Source organism: Mirounga angustirostris, unplaced genomic scaffold (genome assembly GCF_029215605.1).
Source record: "Mirounga angustirostris isolate CCGP_5_RB_7025 unplaced genomic scaffold, mMirAng1.0.hap1 SCAF_2, whole genome shotgun sequence".
In the NCBI taxonomy this organism is placed as follows: domain Eukaryota; kingdom Metazoa; phylum Chordata; class Mammalia; order Carnivora; family Phocidae; genus Mirounga; species Mirounga angustirostris.
Genome location: NW_026991710.1, coordinates 166,244,088 through 166,269,351, shown reverse-complemented (window position 1 = coordinate 166,269,351; position 25,264 = coordinate 166,244,088). Strand labels below are relative to the sequence as shown.

General features: G+C 33.1%; 1 protein-coding gene across 1 annotated transcript in view; it reads left to right on the top strand.

Moving 5' to 3' along the window:
- The window catches only part of ADAM2 (ADAM metallopeptidase domain 2), a 166,026-nt gene that overhangs the window by 105,950 nt on the left and 34,812 nt on the right, over window positions 1–25,264 (top strand). The window contains exons 15-16 of the mRNA XM_064583829.1: window positions 10,885–10,990; window positions 18,705–18,888. Coding sequence (XP_064439899.1) covers window positions 10,885–10,990; window positions 18,705–18,888 — 290 coding nt within the window. The remainder of the gene's footprint in view (window positions 1–10,884; window positions 10,991–18,704; window positions 18,889–25,264) is intronic.

Here is a 25,264-nt window from a genome sequence, read left to right as displayed (position 1 = left end):
ACAGTACCATTACACATTAATTTCCAGCCTTGCATTTTTGGAAAAAATACCACTTGGTCATGGCGTATTATTATTTTTTTTTTATATTGATGGATTGTTGGTGTATACTTGAAATTTTTTTTATTGTGAAAAAATATACATGACATAAAATCATTTTTACCATTTTTAAGTGTACAATTCAGTGTCATTAAGTGTATTCACATTACTTTACAAACATCACCATCATCCATCCCTGGAAATTTTTTCAATTTTCCAAACTGAAACTCCATATCCATTAAAGTTAACTTCACTGTTGATTTTCATGTACAAATGTTTTTAAAATTTTGATCTATATTTTCTTTTGTGCCTGTGATTTTTGGCATCATATCCAAGAAATAATTGCCAAATCCAATGTCAAAAAACTTTCCCCCTATATTTTCTTCTAAGAGTTTTATAGTTTTTAGCATAGTGCATAGATTAGTTGAATCACTATGTTGTATACCTGAAACTAATATAACACTGTGTGTCAACTATACACAAATAAAAAAAGATTTTAAAGTTTTTATTTACATTCCAGTTAGTTAACATACAGAGTAATATTAGTTTCAGGTGTACAATTTAGTGATTCAACATTTACATGCAACACCCAGTGCTCATCTAAACAAGTGCACTCCTTAATCTCCATCATTTTTAAAAAAGAGTTTTATAATTGTAGCTGTTACATTTATGTATCTAATCCATTCTGTGTTAATTTTAGGATATCATGTAAGTAAGCATTTAGCTTCATTCTTTTGCATGTCTATATCCAGTTTTCTTAACACCAATTGTTGAAAAGTCTTTCCTTTCCAACTGAATGGTATGGGTACCCTTATCAAAAATTATTAGACATTGATGGAAGGATTTACTTCTGGGGTCTCTATTTTATTCTATTGGTGTATGTATCTGTCTTTATGCTAGCATGCCAATATACATTGTTTTGAATACTGTAGCTATTGTGGTAAGTTTTGAAATCAGGAAGTATGAGACCTCCAAGTTTGTTCTCCATTTTCAAGGTTAGTTTTTCTATTTGAGGCCCCTGAGATTCCATACAGATTTTAGGATGGATTTTTCTATTTCTGTAGACACATATTGGTATTTTGATAAGGTTTGCTTTGGAGCTGTAGATCACTTTGGGTGATATTGCCATCTTAATAGTTTGTCTTCCAAGCCATAAACATGGGATAACTTTCCATTTTTTGGTGTGTTTTCTTTAATTTTCTTTGGCAACATTTTGTGGGTTTCATTTTACAAATTTTATTACTCTGGTTAATTTTACTTATAAGTATTTTTTCTTTTTGATACATTGATAAATAAAATTGTTTACTTAATTTCTTTTTGGAACTTTCCATTGCTAATGTATAAAAATACGATTGATTTTCATGTGTTAATTTTGTATCCTGAAACTTTGCTGAATTTATTAGTTGTATGTGTGTGTATGTGTATGCGTGTAAAATCCTCAGGGTTTTCTATATATATGAAATCATGGAAACTGTAAACAGAGATAATTTTACTTTTTCTGTTCCAATTTAGGTGCCTATTATTTCTTTTACTTGCCTCTTGCTCTAGACTAGGACTTCTACTACATTAAATAAGTGACAAAATCTTACATCCTTGTGTTGCTCCTTGTCATTAGAGGAAAAGGTTTCAATTTTTCACCATTGAGTATTACATTATGTTTTTTATAGGTGGTCTTTATTATACTGAAGTACTTTCCTTCTACTTCTAGTTAGTTCAGTGTTTTTATCATTAAAATGTATTGAAATTTTCATATGCTTTTTTCTGCATCAATTGATATGATCATGTGTTTTCCCCCCTTTATTCTGCTATTTTGGTGTTTAACATTGACTTTTTTTGTATATTGAATCATCCTTGTATTGCAGGAATAAATCTCACTTGATAAATGAAGTATAATGCTTTTATTTTATTTTTTATTTTTAAAATTTTTTTAAAAAAGGTTTTATTTATTTATTTGAGAGAGAGAGAGAGAGAGCACAAGCAGGGGGAGTTGGCAGAGGAAGAGGGAAAAGCAGGATCCCTGACATGGGGCTTGATCCCAGGACCCTGGTATCATGACCTGAGCCGAAGGCAGGCGCTTAACCAACTGAGCCACCCAGGACCCTGAAGTATAATGCTTCTAATATGCTTTAGAATTCAGTTTACTAGCATTTTGTTGAGGTTTTTAAAATCACTATCCATAATGGGCATTAATCTGTAGATTTTTTAAAAAGTTTTTATTTAAATTTCAGTTAGTTAACACAGTGTAATATATTAGTTTCAGGTGTACAATATGGTGACTCAACATTTCCATGAAACAACCAGTGCTCATCACAGCAAGTGTGCTCCTTAATCCCCATCACTTATTTAACCCGTCCACCTACCCACCTTCCCTCTGGTAGTCATCAGTTTGTTTTCTATAGTTAAGAGTCTTCTTCTTTATTTTCTTTTCTTCCCCTATCCCCCATGTTCATTTGTTTTGTTTCTTAAATTCTATAGATTTTTTGAAATTTTTATGTCTATATTTGTGAGAGATATTGTTCTAATCTTTTTTATCTTTTAGAAATGGCTTGAGTTGTTTAATAAGTCGCACTGAATGATGCAAAAGCATTCCTTACTCATATTTTTGGGAACTCTGTAACATATTGTATTAATTGCCTGAAAATTTTGCAGAATTTACCAATGAAGTCATCAGCATTCAGCCTTTTCATTGGAGGAAATTTCCTGATTAGTAATTCAAATTCATCAGCTTTGTTGATCTTTTCAAAGAACAAGATTTTGGTTTCATTAATTTTCTCTATCACTTGTCTATTTTTTATTTTACTGTTTTCTGCTATAATCCCTATTATTTCTTTCCTTCTGTTTGTTTTATGTTTAGAATTATTTTTTTAGTATCTTAAGATGGAAACCTAGGTTGTTATTTTGAAATATTCTTTCCTATTTTAAACATTTACCGATATCAGTTTCTAAATACTGCCTTCAATGTTTCTCAAAAATTTTTCTATGTCATGTTTTTATTCTTATTCATTTTAAAGTATTTTCTCATTTCCCATGAGATTTTTTTCCTTGGTCCTTTAGTTATTTAGGAGTGTGTTTTTTAATTCTCATGTTTTTTTTTTTTTTCCGAAGTCTTGCATATTTTATTGGAGAAAAAAATAGAACGTGAAACCTTCAGAAATGAGCTCCTTCATATTTCCATCACCAAATAATTACCTCCTCCCTTGAAGCTACCAGGGGCCTTTCTCCTTCGATGATACCCCACTTTTCTTCTTTTTTTTAATTTAATTTTTAATGGTTATGTTAATCACCATACATTACATCATTAGTTTTTGATGTAGTCTTCCATGATTCATTGTTTGTGTATAACACCAAGTGCTCCATGCAATACATTCCCTCTTTAATACCCATCACCGCCAGGCTAACCCATCCTCCCAGCCCCCTCCCCTCTAGACCCCTCAGTTTGTTTTTCAGAGTCCATCGTCTCTCATGGTTCATCTCCCCCTCCGATTTCCCCCCTTCATTCTTCCCCACCTGCTATCTTCTTCTTCTTCTTTTTTTTTTAACAGATATTGTATTATTTGTTTCAGAATTACAGATCTGTGATTCAACAGTCTTGCACTTTTCATGGCGCTCACCATAACACATACCCTCCCAATGTCTATCACTCAGCCATCCCATCCCTCCCACCCCCCACCACTCCAGCAACCCTCAGTTTATTTCCTGAGATTAAGAATTCCTCATATCAGTGAGCTCATATGATACATATCTTTCTCTGATTGACTTATTTCGCTCAGCATAACACCTTCCAGTTCCATCCATGTTGTGGAAATTGGGAAGACCTCATTCCTGGCATAGAGCTGCTCATAATATGTTCTTATAATTGTTTGTATTTCTTTATGTTGGTTGTGATCTCTCGTCTTTCATTCATGATTTGATGGCTGCATAATATGCCATTGTATATATATACACCACCTCTTCTTTATCCATTCGTCTGTCGATGGACATCTTGGCTCTTTCCACAGTTTGGCTATTGTGGACATTGCTGCTATAAGCACCGGGGTGCACCTACACCTTCGGATACATACATTTGTATCTTTGGGGTAAATAACCAGTAGTGCAATTGCTGGGTCCTGTGGTAGCTCTATTGTCAACATTTTGAGGAACCTCCATACTCTTTTCCAGAGTGGCTACACCAGCTTGCATTCCCACCAACAGTGTAGGAGGGTTCCCCTTTCTCTGCATCCCCGCCAGCACCTGTCGTTTCCTGATTTGTTAATTTTAGACATTCTGACTGGAGTGAGTGATATCTCATTGAGGTTTTGATTTGGATTTCCCTAATGCTGAGTGATTTTGAGCACTTTGTCATGTGTCTATTGGCCATTTGGATGTCTTCTTTGGAAAAATGTCTGTTCATGTCTTCTGCCCATTTCTTGCTTGGAACATTTGTTCTTTGGGTGTTGAGTTTCATAAGTTCTTTATAGATTTTGGATACTAGCCCTTTATCTGATACGTCATTTGCAAATATCTTCTCCCATTCTGTTGGTTGTCTTATGGTTTTATTGACTGTTTCTTTTGCTGTAAAAAGATTTTTATCTTGGTGAAGTCCCAATAACATGGGGTTTTTCTATTTCTTTGTGTCTTCCTCAATTTCTTTCATGGGTATTTTATAGTTTTCTGAGTACAGATTCTTTGCCTCTTTGTTTAGATTTATTCCTAGGTATCTTATGGTTTTGGGTGCAATTGTAAATGGGATTGACTCCTTAACTTCTCTTTCTTCTGTCTTGTTGTTGGTGTATAGGAATGCCACTGATTTCTGTGCATTAATTTTCTATCCTGCCACTTGACTGAATTTCTGTATGAGTTATAGCAGTTTTGGGGTGGAGTCTTTTGTGTTTTCCACATCAAGTATCATATCATCTGCAAACAGTGAGAATTTGACTTCTTCATTGCCGATTTGGATGCCTTTGATTTCTTTTTGTTGTCTGGTTGCTGTGGCTAGGACTTCTAATACTATGTTGTATTAGTAGTTTTTCCCCATTGAGAATGATATTCTCTGTGGGTTTTTCATAGATGGCTTTTATGATATTGAGGTATGTACCCTCTATCCTATATTCTGAAGAGTTTTGATCAAGAAAGGATGCTGTACTTTTTCAAATGCTTTTTCTGCATCTATTGAGAGGATCATATGATTCTTGTTCTTTCTTTTGTTAATGTATTGTATCACGTTTATTGATTTGCAGATGTTGAACCAAACTTGCAGCCCAGGGATAAATCCCACTTGGTCGTGGTGAATAATCCTTTTAATTTACTGTTGGATCCTATTGGCTAGTATTTTGGTGAGAATTTTTGCATCCATGTTCATTGGGGATATTGGTCTGTAATTCTCCTTTTTGATGGGGTCTTTGGTTTGGGTATCAAGGTAATGGTGGCCTCATAAAATGAGTTTGGAAGTTTTCCTTCCATTTCTATCTTTTGGAACAGTTTCAGAAGAATAGGTATTAATTCTTTTTAAAATATTTGGTAGAATTCCCCTGGGAAGCCATCTGGCCCTGGGCTTTTGTTTTTGGGAGATTTTTGATGACTGCTTCCATTTCCTTAGTGGTTATAGTTCTGTTCAGGTTTTCTATTTCTCCCTGGTTCAGTTTTGGTAGTTGATACATCTCTAGGAATGCATCCATTTCTTCCAGGTTATCTAATTGCTGGCATAGAGCTGCTCATAATATGTTCTTATAATTGTTTGTATTTCTTTATGTTGGTTGTGATCTCTCGTCTTTCATTCATGATTTTGTTGATTTGGGTTATTTCTCTTTTCTTTTTGATAAGTCTGGCCAGGGGTTTATCAATCTTGTTAATTCTTTCAAAGAACCAGCTCCTAGTTTCTTTGATCTGTTCTACTGTTCTTTTGGTTTCTATTTCATTGATTTCTGCTCTGATCTTTATTATTTCTCTTCTCCTGCTGGGTTACGCTTTATTTGCTATTCTCTCTCAAGCTCCTTTAGGTGTAGGGTTCAGTTGGGTATTTGAGACCTTTCTTGTTTCTTGAGAAAGGCTTGTATTGCTATATACTTTCCTGTTAGGACTGCCTTTGCTGCATCCCAAAGATTTTGAACAGTTGTGTTTTCATTTTCATTGGTTTCCATGAATTTTTTAAATTCTTCTTTAATTTCCTGGTTGACCCATTCACTCTTTAGTAGGATGCTCTTTAGCCTCCATGTATTTGAGTTCTTTCTGACTTTCCACTTGTGATTGAGTTCTAGTTTCAAAGCATTGTGGTCTGAAAATAGGCAGGGAATGATCCCAATCTTTTGGTACTGGTTGAGACCTGATTTGTGACCTAGGATGTGATCGATTCTGGAGAATGTTCCATGGGCACTAGGGAAGAATGTATATTCCGTTGCTTTGGGATGGAATGTTCTGAATATATCTGTGAAGTCCATTTGGTCCAGTGTGTCATTTAAAGTCTTTATTTCCTTGTTGATCTTTTGCTTAGATGATCTGTCCATTTCAGTGAGGCGGGTGCTAAAGTCCCCCACTATTATTGTATTGTTGTTGATGTGTTTCTTTGCTTTTGTTATTAATTGCCTTATATAATTGGCTGCTCCCATGTTAGGGGCATAGATATTTGCAATTGTTAGATCTTCTTGTTGGATAGACCCTTTAAGTAGGATATAGTGTCCTTCCTCATCTCTTATTACAGTCTTTGATTTAAAATCTAATTTATCTGATATAAGGATTGCCACTCCAGCTCTCCTTTGGTGTCCATTAGCATGGTAAATGGTTTTCCACCCCCTCACTTTCAATCTGGGGGTGTCTTTGGTTCTAAAATGAGTCTCTTGCAGACAGCATATCAATGGGTCTTGTTTTTTTATCCAATCTGATAGCCTGTGTCTTTTGATTGGGGCATTTAGCCTATTTACATTCAGGGTAACTATTGAAAGATATGAATTTAGTGCCATTGTATTGCCTGTAAGGTGACTGTTACTGTATATTGTCTGTGTTCCTTTCTGGTCTATGTTGCTTTTAGGGTCTCTCTTTGCTTAGAGAACCCCTTTCAAGATTTCTTGTAGGGCTGGTTTTGTGTTTGCAAATTCCTTTAGTTTTTGTTTGTCCTAGAAGCTTTTTATCTCTCCTTGCATTTTCAATGACAGCTTAGCTGGATATAGTATTCTTGGCTGCATATTTTTCTCATTTAGTGCTCTGAATATATCCTGCCAGTCCTTTCTGGCCTGCCAGGTCTCTGTGGATAGCTCTGCTGCCAATCTAATGTTTCTACCATTGTAGGTTACATATCTCTTCTTCCGAGCCTTTTTCACGATTTTCTCTGTCTCTGAGACTCGTAAGTTTTACTGTGAGATGTCGGGGTGTTGACCTATTTTTATTCATTTTGAGAGGGGTTCTCTGTGCGTCCTGGATTTTGATGCCTGTTTCCTTCCCCGAATTAGGGAAGTTCTCTGCTATAATTTGCTCCAATATACCTTCTGCCCCTCTCTCTCTTTCTCCTTTCTGGGATCCCAATTATTCTAATGTTGTTTTGTCTTATGGTATCACTTATCTCTCAAATTCTGCCGTCGTGATCCAGTAGTTGTTTATCTCTTTTCTCAGCTTCTTTATTTTCCATCATTTTGTCTTCTATATCACTCATTCTCTCTTCTGCATCATTTTCCTAGCAGTTAGCACCCCCATTTTTTATTGCACCTCATTAATAGCCTTTTTGATTTCGACTTGGTTAGATTTTAGTTATTTTATTTCTCCAGAAAGGGTTTCTCTAATAACTTCTATGCTTTTTCCAAGCCTAGCTAGTATCTTTAAAATCATGATTCTGAACTCTAGGTCTGAAATCGTACTAATGTCCGTATTGAGTAGGTCTCTGGCAGTCGGTACTACTTCGTGTTCCTTTTGTTGAGGTGATTTTCCGTCTTGTCATTTTGTCCAGAGGAGAATAGATGAATGAGAGAATAAAATGCTAACAGGGTAACAACGTCCCCAGAAATAAACTCTAAACAATTCAGAAAAAACCTTCCAGAAAGTGGTCACTTTTCTGTTCAGAGAGTTTTTGCTCTTCTTTTCTTCAATCTCCTGTTGCGTTTGTAGGTGTTCAGAATGGTTTGATCCCTATCCAGCTGAATTCCTGGGACCAGATGAAATCCAGGTCTCCTACTCCTCTGCCATCTTGCCCCACCCCCTAATTCTCATGTTTGTACATTCACTAATATACTTTTATTATTGGTTTTTAATTGAATTCCATGCTATTCAGAGAACATAATTCGTATGATTTCAATCCTTTTCAATTTCTTTAGACTGTCTTAACCTCACATATGCATGGAGAAGAATATGTATCTTGCTATTGTTGCATAGAGTGTTCTACAGATATCTGTTAGGTCTAGTTCTTTTTTAGTGTTTTAATTTTGTATTTCCTTACTGATTTATTTGTTCTGTCCATTATTGAAAGTAGACAAAAATAATACCTGATTTTTGTCAGGTATTATTTTTGTCTATTTCTTCTGCCAGTTGTTGTTATTTCATAGATTTTGGTGATTTCTTCTTAGGGAACACATTTATAACTAATATTTTCTTCACAGATTGACTCTCTTATCATTGTAAAAATTCTTTGGTTGACTTTAGTAATAATTTTTTTTCTTATACTGCATTTTTCTGATGTTGGTACAGGCACTCCAGTTTTCTTTGTGTTATTGCTCTGGGTTTTGTATTCCCTCATGATTGTGGATCACTATGCCTGGGATGGCATTTGTGCCTCAGCCTCTCCTACCAAATTCTAAGAGGGTTTTTTCTCCTTTGCCTAGTGTGTAGGAGTTGCTCAATTAATTTTTAGTTTTTTTGCGATGAAAGTTTTACATATGGAACTGAAGATTTGGTGTGTCCGTGGAGGAGGTAAGTTCAGAATCTTCCTACATTGCCATCTTGAATTAGAACTTCTATCCCCATTAGCATTTTAAAGATGTTACCCTGTTGTCATATGTTTTCCATATTTTCTAAAGAAAATCTGTCCAATTGTGTCTCTTTTCTCTTCGAGCCTTCAGGATTTTCCCTGTTTTTTTTTTTTTTACCAGTCTTCATATCATATGTTTGGATGTATTTGTGTATGTGTGTGTGCTTAATTTTTCTTAATGTTCTGTGAGTTTCTTGGAATTTGGTGTAAATACTATATTATTATACAGATTTTCATAAAATTTCAATTTACATTTAATTATCTCTCCATAAAATTACTTCAACATATTTATTTTTGATACTTTTCTTTCTTGCATATTTATATCCTTTATAATTAATTTTCATATATATGTATAGTTGTTCTCTTTCTCAACTATTTTAATATAGGTAGATATCTTTATCTTATATTTTTTCTTGAGTGATAAAAACATTTCTAGTTAAATTTTTTTCATATTCTTCAATCTTTGCTTTTTTGAATCCCTGCTTTCAGTCTAAAATGCTTTTTGTATAGATACTATTATTATCCATCTTTTTTTTTTGTTAAGTGTATGAAATGACAGACTAACCACTTTAATTAAATCAGAAACTGATATGTATTAAGCTTTGGTTAGAGTTTAAATCAGTCTATCTAGTTCACTGTTGTTTCCATGGCGTAACTTTTCAGGGTTTTCAACTGAGAGTTGTTATTTTACTGAGACTCCTTCCCTTGGCAGATATGTAACCACAACACAGAAACTGCAGAAAAATCTACACTGCTTTATGGACGTCATCTCCTTATATCTTATTTTATTTTGTTATTTAAATTTTTTAATTTTAAAATCAATTCACATATAGTGTATTACCAGTTTCAGAAGTAGAGTTTAGTGATTCAACAGTTGTATATAACACCCAGTGCTCATTACATCCGTGCCCTCCTTAATGCCCATCACCCAGTTACCCTATCCCCCCACAGACCTCCCCTCCAGGAACCTTCAGTTTGTTTCCTATCATTAAGAATCCCTTATGGTTTAATCTCCTGCTCTTCACATGTTTAGAAGCAATAAAAAGCTTTGAGGGGAGAATAAACAATATGTTGAGGCCCCTTGGATCTTTAATTTTATTACTATAGTTATAAAGATCTTTCAACTTTGGCATACTTTTATGTCCACCATCAAAGGCCTGCTTCACTAGCTAAGTATATAATTTTGACTTCTCACCCGTAACCAGGCTTGCAAATGACCTCTGGGATAAAATAAACTGCTTATTTTCAGTTCACTAGAGCCTATAAGGAGTTTCAGCTGAGATCCTGATGTGTCCATTGTGGATCCTCTTAGGTGTGCCATTTTTCTTCAGCACCACAAAGCAGTGGCTAAATCTTCCTATCAAAGGTTTTTGGGTTAATCTTTCAACTATAGTAGAACTAATGGAGGTTATAATAAATAAACTGCTCTTTAAGTAGGTTAGCTCTTATGAGAATTGAACACATCATGTGCATGGATAAGATAGTGAATGTAAAAATTATGACTCCCCAGGATCTTTTGGTTTGAGGAAAATATGGTGAAAAAATAAGATATTAGTTTCATAGTTTGACTTGACTTCATTTCACTTGAAATAAAAAGACATTTATGCAAAATAGGTTCTTGACCAATAAGTTAAATTTTAGTTTCTTATACACTTATAGATATCTAGATTTACTAAAAATTAACAAAATGAACTGCACACCATGGTTAAATTTAAGGTATCTTTTTGGATAGTAGACAGGTGTCAATTTTTAAATATTTCATTGAAATGATTTTGTGAGATCTTAAATTTAGGTTTGTTTTCAATTTATGTTATGATCATATTTTCTACAATGTATTTTAGACCATTTCAGAATTTCAAATATATTCATAAATTATTTTAAATTAACATAAGCTCAATATGACTAACCACACATTTTTTTTTCAGATGCAGAATTTGGTCCTGAAGAGTGTTATTCTCACCTTAATTCTAAGGCTGATCAATCTGGGAACTGTGGTTCAGGTCCTTCAGGATACATACAGTGTAAAACTAAGTATGCTTTAAGAAATCTATGTGAGAAACTCATTTGTTGCTTTAAATTAGAAAATACCACCAGATAATTAAGCTTATGAGTAATCAGAATATTACTTGATTATGAAGTAAGACTATAAATTATAAATGTCTTTAATAGAATATTTTTACTGCTTTTTCTCAGATATTCACTTATCCTTTGTACCTTCCCACAGAGTGTTTAATTTATATAAGTACATTAAAAACAGACAGACTGATCATTCTTATTTTGCATTCTGTCATTTTAATTTTACAAAGAATGAGCATTCTTATAGTGATGAAATGACAATGCATGAATTTTTACTATCCATTAAGTAAAGCACTGTGTTTAAGAACATGTGCTCTATAGCCATACATCTTTGTTTCAAATCCTAATCCCACTGCTTACCTACTTGTGTGATATGTGCTTCATTTTCTAATATGTAGAATATGAATATTAATTCCACTAACACCATTGGGTGATGCCAATGTGGAATTTAGATACTCTATTGAGAGTATTTAGAGTGGGACTGACACATAGTATGCACTATATGAGAGTTAATTATTAAATATTATAATTAATATAAATATTAGAACTAGAATGTTACTAGTTATTAGAATGTTATTATAATATTTTATTTTGATATGATTTCAAAATTGGTTTGATAGTAAAAGTAAAAATTCTGTAAAACACTTCTAGCTTGCATGAATAGTACAGATTCCCCATATACCTTTACGCAGGTTTACCAATTGTTTACATTTTGCCCATTTGCTTTATCTTTCTGTTTTTTTCCAACTTTCCTGTCCTATCTTCAAAATGATTTTCCTAAGCCATTTGAAAGAATATTGAAAACTACCCTTCTTTACCCCTAAATAAATCATGTGTCTTTTCTGAGAATAAAGATATTTTCTTACATAACTATATTGTAGCTATGAAACATGGTTAGTATTAAAACTTACTTTAATTGTCTCAGTGAAGTATTTAGAGTTATTTTGCCTTTTTCAGGAACAAACCCAGTCATATATTTGCATTTAGTCATAATGTATTTTTAAGCTTTTATCTAGAAAATTTTCTTTGTTTTAATTTTTTTCCTTTTTCATAGGTCTTTTTTTTAATGCTATGGAGTAATTGTTTTAAAAATTTCCCTCAATTTGGTTTTGATGGATATTTTTCATAATTAGATTCATATTAAGCATTTTGGTATGATTACCACTGAAGTGATGTATACCTTAGTGGAATTTTAAAGGGTACATGGCATTTTTTCTCAATCTTGGATATTTTAGGCTAAATTATATTGAGACCATGGACATACTCTTTTCCTCTTCAAACTTTGACCCACTAGGTTTTAAAATCCATTGATGATTTTTAACTCCATTATTGACTCTGCCTGTAAGCTAGAAATGTACTGTAGGAAGTATTCCCTTCATCATGTTTGTTTGTTTACATATTTATATATATCAGTTCAGACTCAGCAATTGTTATTTTGTTCAATAGTATAGAACACACTACTGTTATTATTTATTCTGATTCTTTTTCAAATTGTCTCAGTTTTGGCTACTGAGAGTCTCTTTTATTTGGCCACAGCGGTTTTTTTCAAAAGTGTATATGACTCTGTAAGAACTTCCAAATTTTTCTAGCACAAACTGTTCTAGGCTCTTGTTATACTTTTCCTACCCTTACTCTGGATTCAGCTATTTATCCAAGTAGCCCATATACCTCTTAGTAGAGAATAATATTTAAAAAATAAAGATCTAGGCACAAGGTGTGCTTATTTCCACTGTCTTTAATTACCTCTAAGCCCTCTTACTCAATAGAGCTAGAACATACATGTACTATATGCACATATATGTATCACACAATTACTTATATGTTCATGTATATCTCTGTATTTAAAACATGAACTTAAAGTGATAATTTTATTTTGATTAAACACCACAAAGTGAATTTCAGTGCATTTATAAGTTGCCTTTTCATATGTTCCAGCTCAAAATACATATAAGTTGTTTCAAAATTTCTAAAATTGTGTTCACAAACTCCATATACTGACTAAAGAAAAACTTCTAGTTATCATGACTGTATTTTCCTTTAAATCATTGATAATTTTTATATTAGCTGCTATACAGTGCTTCTCTGCTAATTGCAATATTTAGGTCATTTTGACATTGGTATCTATTGATTTATTTGCTCCATGACTATGTCACATTTTATTCTTATGACATGTTTAGCAATTATTTTGACTCTATGTTGGATACAATGAACAATACATAATGGAAACTTTGCATTCATTTATGCCTTCTGAAAGCTATAGAGTTTTGTTATGGAAGGGATTTAACATAGCTGGACTCATACTATAAACAATACCTCTCTGTGAGCAGCAGGTGAAATATTATTTATTTCTTTATGCCTCTTAAGATGCTTCTGATGAACTCCCTGGAGTCTTCACTGCACATGCTCAGTTCAGTAGTCAGCCAGGATTTAGGATGAATTTTATGCACACTTTAATGTTGAGTAACTTTTAATTTCCAGTCACCTAATCGACATGAGGCCCATTTTTAGTTCTGCACTCTGATTATTCAAGCTAAGATATTGAATGTTCTGTATTGAATTAAAAATCCCAATCCACAATATCTCATGATTTAGTTCCCATTCTTAAGGCTCTATTGTCATATAATTCTTCCCTTTCTGGTTATATTCCATTGCCTTCTCTGTGTGTGTGTGTGTTTCAGATTAGAATTCTACCCTTACTGGAATCCACTTCAACCCACTCTTTGTAGAAATGATTTTAGATCAGGTTCTGTGTCAATGCCTTCCAGCCAAAAATCACAGGAACACACTCGTAGTTGAACAAGTTGGGTTTATTACATGTACCAATCAGTGGAATTATACTCTATGGGAAACTGTGCAACATCTTGGTTCCAGAGTTTTAGAAACTTTTTATAGGATTTGGGTTTGCATTAAGTGGTTTTCAACAGGATTTTAGGAAGTAGATCTTTCTTCTGAATTGGATATTTTCAGAAAGTGAAGGTAATTCTATGATTGGGTACCTCAATAAATCTTATATATGAAGAAGGAAGACTGGAAAGAAGTTAAAGTCATAATTGATAATGAGCAACAGTCACTCATATTAGCTGGATGAGAGGGATGTTTGATAATTTTGTTGTTTGGACGATGTTTATGTCTTGTCTCTTGGGACAATGTTTATGACATAGTTTATGGAGCAGGTTTGGCTTTTTCTTGCTCCATCATAGTCACAGAGTAACTTGATATTCCTAAATTGCTTATATTCAACAGTTAAGCATGATGATCTAGCTATAAGTGCAAGTCTGTTTATATCCACTCTAATGCCTTGCAATTAATACTTTCTCCTGAATGTCAAGAGCTGCTTTTCTCTTTTTCATTTTCCTTTTTTGCCCAAAAGCAGAAAAATTCAGACCATAGAAAATTGCCCTAAGATATCTCTATTTTCATCATTGCTGAGATTTTGCTGATTAGGAAGTTATTTTTGAGAACATGGTATATAGTTGGGCTGGTGTTTGTCTCCCCTGCCACTTTTGGTGTATGTAGGACAATTTGTTGAATCCTCTGATGTATCAGTGGGTGTGTGGTAGAATTTGAAACCTCCAAAACGATTCATAAGCTAAATAAAAATTTTATGACATAACTTATATTATCAATAGATGCTCACATTATCCATCAGACATAATTTTCAAGATACCCATTTTGTGAAAATACTGCATATACCTTAAATAATGTAAATAGTGATAACTCTACAGTATATAATTCATTTACTTTTGTTAATCTAACTTTAGCTCTTGAAATCTTAATTTTTAAAGTTTTTATTTAAACTCTAGTTAATATACAGTATATTAGTTTTAGGTATACAATTTAGTGATTCAACACTTATATACAACAACTGGTGCTCATCACAAGAAGTGCACTCCTTAATCATCATCACCTATTGAACCCATCTCCCTCCACTCACCTCCCCTGTGGTAACCATCATTTGTTCTCTATAGTTAAGTTCTTGGTTTTCCTCTCATATTTTTTTCTGCTATGCTCGTTTGCTTTGTTTCTTAATTTGCATATATGAGTGAAATCATATGGTAATTGTCTTTCACTGATTGACTTATTTCACTTAGCCTAATACTCTAGCTTGATCCACATCAGTGCAGATGGCAAGATTTCATTCTTTTTTATGGCTGAGTAATATTCTTTTTTTTTTAAAGATTTTATTTATTTATTTGAGAGAGAGAATGAGATAGAGAGAGCATGAGAGGGGGGAGGGTCAGAGGGAGAAGCAGACTCCCCGCTGAGCAGGGAGCCCGATGCGGGACTCGATCCCGGGACTCCAGGATCATGACCTGAGCCGAAGGCAGTCGCTTAACCAACTGAGCCACCCAGGTGCCCTAATATTCTTTTATATATATAAGCAAGGGGAACAAAAGTAAAATATATACACATATAATATGTTAGCCATCTGTATATATTCTTTGGAAAAGTGTCTATTGTCTTCTGCCTATTTTTTAACCAGATTATTTGTTTTTTGAGTGTTGAATTGTATCAGTCTTTTATGTGTTTTGGATACTAACCCTTTATTGGATATGTCATTTGCAAACATCTTCTCCCATTATGAAGGTTGCCTTTAAGTTTTGTTGATGGTTTCCTTTGCTGTGCAGAAGATTTTATTTTGCTGAAGTCCCCATATATTTTTTTTTTTTTTTGCTTTTGTTCCTCTTGCCTCAGCAGACATATGTAGTTAGAAGTTGCTTGCCCAGTGTCAAGGAGGTTACTGCCTATTTTCTTCTCTAGGATTTTGATATTCCTGTCTCACATTTAGGTTTTTCATCCATTTTGAATTTGTTTTTGTGTATTACTGTGTAAGAAAGTGGTCCAGTTTCATTCTTCTGCATGTTGCTGTCCAGTTTTCCCAACACCATTCCTTAAAGAGACTGTCTTTTTCCCATTGGACATTCCTTCCTGCTTTGTTGAAGAATAATTGACCATATAATTGTGGGTTCATTTCTGGGTTTTCTATTCTGTTCTGTTGATTTATGTATGTATTTTTGTGCCAGTACCATACTGTTTGGATTACTTCAGCTTCATAATATAACTTGAAGTCCAGAATTGTGATGCCTCTAGCTTTTGCTTTTCTCTTTTAAGTTTGCTTAGGCTATTCGGGGTCTTTTGTGATTCCATACAAATTTTAGAATTGTTTGTTGTAGTTCTGTGAAAAATGCTGGTGGTATTTTGATAGGGATTGCTTTGAATGTGTAGATTGCTTTGGGTAATATAGACATTTTAACAATATTTGTTCTTCCAACCCATAAGCATGGAATGTTTTTCCGTTTCTTTGTGTCATCTTCAATTTCTTTCATCAGTGTTCTAGTTTTCAGAGTACAGGTCTTTTACCTTTTTGGTTAGGTTTATTCTTATGTATCTAATTATTTAAAGTGCAATTGTAAATCGGATTGAATCTTTATTTTCTCTTTCTGCTGCTTCATTATTTTTGTATAGAAATGTGACTTTCTGTACATTGATTTTGTATCCTGTGATTTTACTGAATTTGAGTATTAGTATATCAGTGTTTTGGAGTCTCAGGTCTTTTCTATACAGTATCATGTCATCTGCAAATAGTGAAAGTTTTATTTCTTCCTTGCTGATTTAGATGGCTTTTCTTTGTTTCTCTTTTTCTTTCTCTCTTTCTTCCTTTATTTTTCTTCTCTTCTCTTTCCTCCTCCTCCTCCTCCTTCTTCTTCTTTTTTTTTTTTTTTTTTGGCTGATTGCTGTGGCTAGACTTCCAGTACTACGTTAAATAACAGTGTTGAGAGTGGGCATCTCTGTATTGTTCCTGACTGTAGAAAAGAAAAGCTCTAAGTTTTTCCCCCATTGAGAATGATATTAGCTGTGGGTTTTTCATAAATGGCCTTGATTATGTTGAGGTATTTTCCCTCTAATCCTACTTCGTTGAGGGTTTTTATCATGAATGGATGTTGTAGTTTGTTGAGTGCTTTTTTTTCTGCATCTATTGAAATGATCATATGGTTCTTTTCCTTTCTTTTACTAATGTGGTGTTTTACACTGATTGATTTCTCACTTTCTGTAAATATTTGTGTAGAATTATTTTTTCTTTATTCATTTCATAGAATTTATCACTAGAGCCATGTGGCTTTGGGCGTTTCTTTGTAATTGGGGAGCACGTTTAGATTCTAGGCAAATTTAAAGTTTTCACTGTGTTACTTCCCATCAGTCCTTCTCAGGTCCCTCTAGCATGTGCATGTAACCTCCCTGTCAGCTAGGGTTGTGATATAAGGAGAGTTTTATCACTACCCTTTATGGAGCTATTATTTCCAGGATCATGCCTTTAGTTTCTGTCTGATCTATCACTAACCCCAATTGGGATCTCAACCTTGGGCTCACAGTACTTCTGGTTTTACATTCTTTTCCTACCTTATTTGTTACTTTTATGTGAAGTGATGATGGGTGAGATTTTTTGCCCTCTTCACCAAATCTAGAACCACTCCTCTGACATTTAATTTAAAGGTTTTCATGGCCAGCCCTGTCCTGGTAAAATAACAGCATCAACTGATCTGGGACAGGGCATAGGAGCAGACTCAGCAAAAAAACCCCACACCTCCCACTATTCTTACTTGATTTTATGGCAGCTTTTCATAAATGATTCTCACTTTTTTGTTTGTTTTGATCAGTTTTTATAGCCCTGAAATGGTTGTTTTGACAAATTTGACCAGTTTTATATTTGTTTTGGGGGTAGATGATTTAAATATATCTTCTCTCTCTCATATAGATTTATCAGCACAATGTTCTTGGTTCTGTCTAACTTAACACAAAATCTAGCACTGATCCATCATGATAAATACTGTCATTTAACTAGGAATAAAAAGGGACTTCCTCAATCTGATAAAGTTATATACATTTTGTACTTCTGCAAGCTTCCATCTACTATAAGTTCCTTTCAGTGTGAAGAACTTGGTTTATATTTTCTTTAGTTCAAGACTGCTGGTGACAAATTTTCTTAAATATTGTCGGAAAATGCCGTGTTTAATTTTGAAAGATAGTTTCTCTGCATATAGAGTGGGAAGACAATTTGTTTCTTTTTTGAGTCTGTCATTCAATAATCTTCTGGTCATTGTATTTCTTAGAAAGTCAATCGTAAATTTTATTATTGCTCTTTTGTTTTTAATGCTTTTTTATATTCTCATTACTTTTATTACTTTTTCTGTATTTTACAGCACTATCCTTATGATGTATCTTTCATGGTTTTATTTTAATATTTATTGTGTAGAATGTTTTTGGAATGTGGGTCTCAATGTCTTGTCTATTTGGAACCCATAATTCTGAGAGTAGGTATTATGTTTGAACAATTGAAAAGAAAATCCAATGAGACTGGTAATTAGATGAACTTTACCAATTTTTAAAAATGGAATAAACTTGGAACTGCTTCTCTTTAAAAATCAAAAAAAGTGAAGGAATTATTACCAAAAGTGATCAGGCTAACTGGGAAGTAGTTAAAATTATTAAAATATTCAGTTATTTTTAACAATGCAGGCAAGGCCTTTATACTTTTTGTTATTTTACAGTAAATTTCATGCATCTTTTTGCAAGCCTTAAATGCTTTACCTAAATCTTTTTGCTTTATAAATGATATTCTAATATTTCTTTTTATTGAAGTCTAATGATTTCATTTATTCATAAATTATAGGGATCTGATGTGTGGAAAATTAATATGTCAATATAAAAAAGAAGAAATAATTCAAATTCCAAATGCTACTGCTATTTATGCAAATATAAATGGACACATCTGTGTTGCTTTGGATTTTCCACAAGGTTTTAGAAATGGTGAAATGATGTGGGTAAAAGAAGGAACTGTTTGTGGGGTTAATAAGGTATGTGGCCTTTTGTTAAATTCCTAATATTTATTTTATTTTATCCCTAATATTTTTACTCTATTTACTCTATTTTCAAATGCATGTTTAATAATTTTCTCATAATTTAATTGCACATTTGATTTCAAAAATAAAAAAAACTTTAAAAATAAGAAAAAATTTAATTTGCATTCACACACAGATTATTTTGCTATGAATATTTTATTGGCTATTTCATACTTTATTCATGGAAATTATGCATATTCACTGAATTGAGAATCATACTGTTTATTCTCTGTATTTTATTAACCTGTCTCATATTACATAGATAGTACTAATGCCATAAGTTATCTTTTCCTATAATTACTTTAAAATAGCTGTTAAAATAATATACACTCATTTTTGTGATGAAAATAATAAACACACTAAAGCAAAAGTCTTTCAAAGGCCCATACCTGAGATGTAACTACTCTCCATTTTCATGAATCTTCCAACAAACCTTTATTTATATACCCATATACACAAATATAGATACGTATTATACTAACTATATTATATATATATATATATATATATATATATATATTTCTTGAATTTTTATTGAAGTATAGTTGACATACAACATTACATTGCTTTCAGGTGTATAACAGTGATTTGGAAAGCCTATACATTAAGCTATGCTCACAACAAGGGTAGCTACCATTTATCAACATTCATGTTTCTCTAACTGTTCTTCACCCATTTGGCCATCTCCTCTCTACCCTGCCCTGGCAACCATCAGTTTGTTCTCTGTATTTATGGGTCTACTTCTGCTGTTTGTTTATTCATTTATTTTGTTTTTCAGATTCCTTAAATCAGTGAAATCATACAGTATTTGTCTTTCTCTGCCTGACTTATTTCACTTAGCATAATACACTCTAGGTCCATTCATGTCACAAATGGCAAGATCTCATTCTCTTTTATGGATGACTAAAATTTTATTCTCTCTCCCTCTCTTTCTGTATACATATAATCTCACATCTTCTTTATCTATTCATTCATCCACGGATAAACACTAGAGTTGTTTCCACATCTTGACTATTATAGATAATGCTTCAATAAACATAGGGATGCATATATCTTTTTGAATTAATGTTTTCATTTTGTTTGGGTAAATATCTAGTAGAGGAATTTCTTGATCATATGGTATTTCTATTTTTAACTTTTTGAGGAACATCCATATTGTTTTCCACAGTGACTGCATCAGTTTACATTCCTTTCAACAGTGCATGAGTGTTCCCTTTTCTCCACACTCTTGCTAACGCTTGTTATTTCTTATCTTTTTACTAGTCTTTCTGACAGGTGTGAGATGATAACTCACTGTGGTTTTGATTTGCATTTCCCTGATGATTAGTGATGTTGAGCATCTTTTCATGTGTCTCCTGGCCATCTGTACAGACTCTTAAATACAGAGAACAAACTGGGTGGTGGTTTCCAGAGGAGAGGTGGTTTGGGGGATGTGTGAAATAGATAAAGTGGATGAAAAGATACAGACTTCCAGTTATAAAATAAATGTCATGGAGATAAAAAGTACAGCATGGGGTAGGGGGTGCCTGAATGGCTCAGGCTGTTGAACGTCTGACTCTTAGTTTCAGCTCAGGTCATGATCTCATGGGTGGTGAGAATGGAGCCTCACATTGGGCTCTGTGCTCAGCAGGGAATCTGCTTGAAGATTCTCTCCCTTTGCCACTCCCCCAACTCATGCACCCACTCTCCCTCTCTCTCATTCAAATAAATAAATCTTTTTAAAGAATACCATAGAGAATATATTTAATAATACTGTAGTAACAATATATGGTGATAGATGGTTTTATACTTATTATGGTGAACACTGAATAATATTTAGAACTGTCAAAGCACTATGCTGTACACCTGAAACTAATAAAACATTGTATGTTAATTATGCTTCAATAAAGATATATATGTATTATTTTATCTGATAATCATGGAAATATTTGCCATACATATTAAAGTCCTATTACAACCTATCTTTACTAATGTTTATTTTAAAAACTTAGGATGTAAAAAAGTCTCCAAAAATTGTCACCCCAAATTCTCATAAAAAACTCATCTTTAAAACTTTGTAATAAGTTTTAATTTTGTGAAATTTATTTCAAAAATATTTCTCAAATTATTGCCTAAAGTGTCTTGAATTTTTAACTCCCCATTATTTCTAAACAGTCAAACATATGCTATATGAATTAGGAATTGCACAAGAAACAAGACCCACTAAGAATGGCTTAAACAGTTGATGGTTTATTCTTTCCCATCATGTTAAAAAATGAGGAGGTTGTTTATCCAGAGAAGTTAAGGGGTTCCAAGTCACCAATGATCTAGATTCAGTCTAATTTTCAGTTATAGATCCTGTACAGTAATACTCTCCTTGGTGCTTTGACGATGATTGATGGAACTCCAACTATCTCCACATTTTAAGAAGGATTTTTTGAAATAGCTAAAGGGAAAAAAGGATGCAAGCCATTTTTATTCACCACAGTTAGTGAACAAGATGAGGGATATCTGGTAGTCACTACTCTGCTACAGTATTCATGACCAAGGTGATGCTTTATCAAATAAGACATCTATGTCAGCAGACTTAAACCACTCTACTGTTCATCATTAAAGAAGCAATGCATATAATGTTGGAAAAGTTTCTGTTTCTATAGGGAGATACAGGTGCAGAGATTATGGGAGGCATTATCCAAATGGTAGCTGCAAAACTTTGGCTTCATATATATCATATATTTCTATTAGCAAAATATAATCAAGCCAGCTCCATGTTAGTGTTCTAATAATTTTTTTGGTATTCTGAAAATTAGAGCATCATTGTTTTTTAAATCATATATAAATGTTCATTTGGATTTTAATGAATTCATTGTCACAAGAAATTTTGTAATTCTTTCTGTTTTTAAAGAAATAGTGGAAGATACTGAGTCCTAAACATATTGTTTCAATTCTCAGACATTAGTGACTAAGTATGAAAAATAGTAAATGTTATTAACCTACTTGTACACAGTTAATTTCAAAAGGAATATAACAAGGATATGCCAAGATCTGTATTTAAAAGTCTTGATCTTGAAATTCAAATAGAAATGGTAAGCCCAAAATCTGATATGAAAATGTTCTGTCAAAAGAAATAAGCACAGAGATGCATGGATGGCTCAGTCCCATTAAGCATCTGCCTTTGGCTCAGTTCATGATCCTGGGGTCCTGAGATTGGACTCCCTGCTCAGTGGAGTGTCTTCTCCTTCTTCTTCTGTCCCTCTCCCACTCCTGCTCTCTCTCTCTCAGTCTCAAATAAATAAAATCTTTTAAAAAAGAAATAAGCACAGATACTCATTACATTATTTGAGGACAATCAGGGTAGAAAATATCAACACTTGATTCTGAGGGAGAAACTGAAGGAGTCATAAAATAATATGGTGGAAACAAATTCCTGACAATTGCCATCATTTTTACTATTAAACATCCTTACTATGGCTGGCCACAATGGGAGACAGGAATGACAGCACTGAAAATAGAAATGATGATAATTATGAGTACTCCAAAACTTTGGTTTTATTTGTTTTTCCTTGAGTAAAAATGTAAAAGATTAAGGTATGAAAAAAATTTCTACAATGTGTGCAGGGTAATTTTTATTTGCCTGTTCTTTCAGAATGGAAAACAGGAATTGGTTTCAAGTTGCTAAAACATAAACTATTTGCATGCTCACATAAAAGATTAAAGCTCTGAAGATATACACAAATCAATATATCACACTACTGATGGTAATGAAACAGATTGTTGGAAGTCACCTGGCTGGGCCTGGAAAATCACACTGACTGTGCTAAATAAAACTCCAGGCATAATCAATTTTAATGGCCAAAACTGTATAACATTTAAAATGGTGTTCTTTTAGGATGCCCTTTTCTTATTTTCAAATAGGTTTTTTATTATAAGAAGTGAATTTCAATTTTTTTTTCAAAACCTTTCTGTCTGGGTTGATTTGACTTATCTGGCATTTTATTTACATTTAACCACTTTATAGTGTGTATTAAATAAATATTCTGCTTTCCCCCCACCCTTTCAACTGTGGAAAATAATTCAATTTGTTTAGACTGTGTATTTCCCATATATTAACAAACAGTATATTATCTTTTAGGATGCCATTGGCTGCTGTGAATAGCAGTACATACTGTTCTCACAATATGAATTTAGTGATTATATCTCCTATCTTAGTTTTTAAAACAGTGAATATAGAATACATACTAATTTCTGTGGTAAAATATGCATAGCATAAAGTTTACCCCCTTAATCATTTTCAAGTGTGCAGTTCAGGAACACAAGTACATTTACATTGTTGTGCAACCACCATCACTATCCATCTCCAGAAAATTTTCATCATTATAAACTGAAACTCTGTATACGTTAAACTATAACTCTCCAATGAGACTTCCCCACAGCCCTGGTAATCACTATTCTACTTTCTGTCTCTATAAATTTGCATATTCTAGGTACATAATCCAAGTGGAATCATACAGTATTTATCCTTTTGAGTCTGATTTATTTCACCTGACATAATGTTTTCAAATTCATCCATTTTGTTGTTGTATCAAAATTTCATTCCTTTTTATGGCTGAATAATATTCCATTGCATGTTTATACCATACATAGCCTATCCTTTTATCCATAAATGGACATTTGGTTTGTCTCATCTTTTGGCTATTGTAAATAAGGTTTCTACCACTATTGGTGTACAAATCTCTCTTCAGATCATTGTTTTCCATTATTTTGATTATATACCTAGAGGTATTTCTGGATCATATGGCAATTCTGTTTAATTTTTGAGGATCTCCCATGCCACTTTCCATTACTTTTCATTTCTGCCACCAATGTACAAGGTTTACAATGGCTTCACATCCTCACCAACATTTCTTTTTTATTTATTTTTTCATTTTTTTATAATAGCAATTTTAATGGGTGTGAAGTAGTACTTCATTATCATTTTTATTCTTTAATGTTTAGTGATGTTGAGCATCTCTCTATATGCATATTGGATAATTGCATATCTTCTTAGAGAAATGTTTATTCCCAATCTTTGCTCATTTTAAAAAATTTTAATTGAGTTTGAGAGTTTTAGTACTTTTTATATTCTGAATATTAATCTTAATCGGATATATGATTTGCAAATATTTTCTCCTAATCCATGGGATGCTTTTAACAGTTGATAGAGTCCTTTGATGCACAAAAGTTTTTAATTTAGATGAAATCCAATTTATCTATTTTTTTTGCCTGTGCTTTTTGTGCCATATTCAAGATATCATTCCTAAACCCAATATCATGAAATTTTTCTCCACTATTTTTTAAGGAGTTTTATAGTTTTAGTACTTCTGTTTAGGTCTAGAATACATTTATCATTAGTTTTGTTATGGTGTATGGTAAAGGTCCATGTTTATTTATTTTACATGTGGATATCCAGTTTTTTCCAGCACCATTTATTAGACTTTTTTTCCCCTATTGAATTTCTGTGGCAACCTTATTGAAAGTCATTTGACCATATATTGAAGACTTTATCTCTGGGCTCCTTATTCTTTTCCATTGGCCTATATGGCTGTCTTTGTCAGTACTACATTTTGTTGATTACATAGCTTTTTTCTTTTTTTCAAGATTGTTTTAGCTATTTGTAGTCCTTTGATGCTATAATGATTTTTAGGATGAGTTTTCCTATTTCTGCAAAACAAACAAACAAACAAACAGAAACCCAAGGGATTTTATAAGGATTGCATTGAATCTGCAAGTCCCTTTGAGTAAGTAGTATTGAGACCCTAACCATATTAAGTCTTTCAATCTTTGAACATGGAATACTTTTCCACTTGTATCTTCTTTAATTTAACTGTATCATCAGTGTTTTGTAGTTTTCAGTGTACAAGGCTTTTATATCCTTAAGTTTATTCCTAAGTATTTTATTCTTGTTGATGTTGTTATAAATGGAACTGATAACTTCATTCCCTTTCCAGAATGCTCACCCTTAGTGTGTAGAAATGCAGCTGATTTTTTATGGTAATTTGTATGTTTATTTTTTTATTATATTATGTTAATCACCATACATTGTATCATTAGTTTTTGATGTAGTGTTCCATGATTCATCTTTGCATACAACACCCAGTGCTCCATGTAGAACGTGCCCTCTTTAATACCCATCACCAGGCTAACCCAACCTCCCAACCCCCTCCCCTCTAGAACCCTCAGTTTGTTTTTCAGAGTCCATCGTCTCTCATGGTTCGTCTCCCCCTCCGATTTCTCCCCCTTCATTCTTCCCCTCCTGCTATCTTCTTCTTCTTTTTTTAAACATATAATGAATTATTTGTTTCAGAGGTACAGA